Source organism: Pholcus phalangioides, unplaced genomic scaffold, assembly GCF_987345545.1.
Source record: "Pholcus phalangioides strain wild (caught in Gottingen) unplaced genomic scaffold, Ppha-v1.0 ptg000015l_1, whole genome shotgun sequence".
NCBI lineage: Eukaryota > Metazoa > Arthropoda > Arachnida > Araneae > Pholcidae > Pholcus > Pholcus phalangioides.
Genome location: NW_028301608.1, coordinates 53,442,203 through 53,446,074, shown reverse-complemented (window position 1 = coordinate 53,446,074; position 3,872 = coordinate 53,442,203). Strand labels below are relative to the sequence as shown.

The 3,872-nt window shown below is 39.5% G+C and overlaps 1 protein-coding gene across 1 annotated transcript; it reads right to left on the bottom strand.

The window, feature by feature from the left end:
• Positions 1-439: 439 nt before the first annotated feature.
• Positions 440-2,887, bottom strand: LOC149076221 (histone H1-II-like). Its single transcript, XM_089243783.1, has one exon. The coding sequence runs from the start codon at positions 2,664-2,666 to the stop codon at positions 2,112-2,114; it is 555 nt and encodes a 184-aa protein (XP_089099909.1). The 5' UTR covers positions 2,667-2,887; the 3' UTR covers positions 440-2,111.
• Between the last annotated feature and the right edge of the window lie 985 nt (positions 2,888-3,872).

The following is a 3,872-nucleotide window of genomic DNA, read 5'->3' as shown; positions in this document are numbered from 1 at the left end:
GAGCAGGGATGTACAAATCCCAGAGCAACTAAAATATTGGTATTGGCGCAGAATTTTATTTGTGTGGTTACTAAATTGCAGGCTGAGAGTAGCGCAAAATATTTGGAATTTACAGCAGCATATCTGCCAGCATGAAAAAAGGTCACTATGGTCTGAAAAAGTCAAAAGTCCTGTTGTAAAGGATTTATTGTTATTGTTCTAGCCAATATTCAATATTAGCTTGTTAACAGTACAAATCACTCAGAACACTGTGATTTAGTTATAAGACATCCAAACGCATCAAACTTTTACTGATTTCCACCCTCGTTCATCACGGAGTATTCATATAACTGCTTTTTCGACTGTAAATGTAAGCATTCCTGAAATTCAAAATACTCAGTGCATATGAGCAGCATAAACAAAATAATTTTAAAAACTGAATAAATTGATAAGGAATTCATTTTCAAAAAAACAATGACAGCGGTTTATTGATGTGCAGCTATTTACAATACAGGATGAATAAAACAATCAACAGGTATTTCAATTTTTTTTTTTTATCGCTCTAGAGAAAATTTTGAACGATTGAAAAAAAACAACATAAATTTACTGCCTGTATGTAATACAGTTATCGTAAAATATTCATTTCCGCACACCAACTGATCTGCAATAATAACCAATAATCTACGCTTTAGCATATTACTGTATTCATTAGAATGAAATCCAAGTATTTTAACCATTACTGCTTGAACAGAAAAAAAAACCTGTTATTCCTGCACATTTGATCAACTAATCAAAACCATTTTTTCCTCACATATATACCATGCACACCAATAATCTTGATTGGTCAATATACGAAACCATAATAAAGAAGAAAATATATCTAGGCTATATATATGTATATTAACAATATGGCTAAGACGAACATTCAATTTGAACGCTCAAAAAAATTCACAGGGAGAGAAACATTGCAATTTAAAGAAGAAACATACACCAATGAGTTACAGTTCAAAACCCCGATATCTTGCCAAACCCGCTTAGCGCCAGAAAATTTCAACAAACAAATCTTCCATCTCTAGACTTTACACGTGCTAAACCATGATTCAATATCGTGCCTAACTCATCGTAGTGTCAGAATTCAGAAAAATAAATGGTGGAAATCAATCAGGGTTCGACTGTATACTGAAACATACATATTGAAGAAAATAGAAAACGAAGCTTAGTCAAGGGCTTGACAAATCAAAAAAAAGATTTAGGTGCCAGACAAATTTCTTAGGAGCCTAACATAGTTTTCCCGCCCCACTTAAAAATTTATCCTTAATAATGTTTTTGTTTCAAGTTTTCCAAAACCTAATCACCCCTTTCATGTTGGAAGACACATCCTTATGAAATCAGAAAATTTTATACCGTTCGTAAACTTTGATGTAGCAATTACATATCGCAAATTTCAGGTGCCAATGCAGATTTTATAGCCACCACAACGACCTGGGATTTGTCAAGCCCTGGCTTAATCAAATCAATAATCCTATTCACAGTTTTAACTGCACTAATAATCAATTCAATTTTTTTCTACTTTTTAACACCGAAACTGAATCTAATTACACGTTCCATCAGAATTTCTTATATCATGCTAAATATCGGTCACAAATTTGCAAGAAATAGATTTGAGATTCATTAAAGCAGCTCTGAATTTAAAATGAAAATACGCCATAATTTTAGCTGCAAAGTAATAACGAACTTTTCATATTCAACCTGTTGAAATATATATAATCACATTTTCGTCTCTCTGTAGAATAATTTTATAGCTTATTTTCTACGACTGCATAGCAATCATATTTATGTGACGTGACACACCAAATATACATTTTCACATCACGTGCTGAAATTTTTTTTATACGAGTTTGTGCAACATAAATTTGAACTTATATTTTAAAACGTGCTTCAGTTAATAAACGGGAAAACGAGAGGAAAAAAAAGGTAAATACCTCATGAATCGAAGAGAGAAATGACGATGGAAGATACAATGGTTTAGAGTCATTTTTTGGAGTCGATGACGAACTACAGGAGATAACAAGTCCATGATGATGAAGAGATGAAGCCTATGTACAAAGTCTGTCTCGTCTCACGTGGACAGTTCACTTCTTGGCTTTGGAAGCCTTTTTCGCTGGAGACTTGGGCTTTTTGGCCTTAGTCGCCTTGGGTTTCGCAGCCTTCTTCTTCGGAGATGCAGCCTTGACTGGTTTCTTAGCCTTCTTCGCTGCTGGCTTCTTGGCTGCGGCTTTCTTGACTGTCGCCTTCTTCAGTGCCGCCTTGGGTTTCTTGGGCTTGGCTTCGGCAGCCTTCTTGGGCTTGTCGGATTTCGAGCCGCTGATCTTGAAGGAGCCGCTGGCACCTTTGCCCTTGGTCTGCTGGAGGGCCCCGCTGACAACAGCGTTCTTGAGGTACTTCCTGATGAACGGGGACAGCCTCTCCATGTCGACTTTGTAGTGGCTGGAGATGTATTTCTTGATGGCCTGCAGAGACGAACCACCTTTCTCCTTCAGGTCCCCGATGGCGGTGTTGACCATCTCGGACACCTTGGGATGGGTCTTGTCAGCTTTCGGTTTCTTGGGCTTGGACGCGCCTTTGGCACCCTTGGTCTTCTTCGGGGTCGTGGCAGCGGACGCCGCAGCAGCTTCGGTTTCGGCCATGTCGATGACTATGTCCGTAAAAACAAAATCCAACTACGTTAAAAATTAAACTCCGCAAAAAAAAAACGTAAACAACGAGTGACGAGGAGCACGCGCTACTACAAGGCAACGATTCAAAAGCGAATGACGCGCTCCGAAAAACCAGCCTATACTTATAGAGGCTACTCGAACGTCGGAGAGAGCTGTAAACTTTGGGAGCGCGCGGAAGGCCACGAAAACGATAACTGCGGGACCAACATCACCGAAAATGTGTTTCTTGCCTCGAAAGAAGTGCCCGTAATTTCCTAAAAAATCGCGCCACGGTGAAAAACGTGGCACCACCTTAAAGCTGTGATTCTGGGCTTTCGATCCGTACCAAAAAAAACCCGCAAAACAAATCGGACAATAAAGCAAAAGCCGAGAATCGCAGCTGAACTATACTCGTCAATTATTAGTTGTCCATAATTTTCGCATTTTTCAAATAGTTAAATTCCACGTAAAAAATTGAAACTCGCCGTGCTGGAAGTAGAGAATAGTAGCTTCGCGGGACAGTTCGAATTTTCCGAAAAGATAAATTAGAACGCGAGAAATGTGCCATCATTTCGGATGTTAGTAGCACACTCCATAGCATCCAGTGATGAGACACCCGAAATTATTTACGGGGATTAAAATATTTATAAACGCTCTTAAATCGAGTTTTTAGTATCAAAACAATGCACGGAACCGAGGGAATTCGTGGATATAAGGTTTTTATGTGTTGAAAGGTCGGGAAACGGCCGAAAATTCGATATTAAAGCCACGAATCAACGTTGTCACTGCGGTGACCTCCCTTCTCAGAGCGAAAAGTGCATCTACATTTTCGAGGAAGCCGAGCTCCTCGCGTTTTCGCCCGATATTCGATCCCATTTTTCCGCCCGTATTCGCCCCAAAACTTTTATTTGCAATCAACTAACCGACAAGTTAACTTAGTACAGGTCGGCCCAGGTCCGAAAAGTTCAAAATCCAAGTCGCGTGGACGTTATTTTTCGAACTGCGTCGTGTTGAAAGTTCCGTTCCTCTGGTCGCGTTCGTCGGGTTTTCGCCTTAAAAACAAGATGGCTGCGTCGGAAAATCTGGGAGGCTGCTCCGATGCGAAAAATGCATTTGCAATTTTGCAAATTATCCAATTTGCAACCGAGTTGCAACAAATTAATTTTTGTTGTTTCGGTCCGTTATTTGCACGTGCTA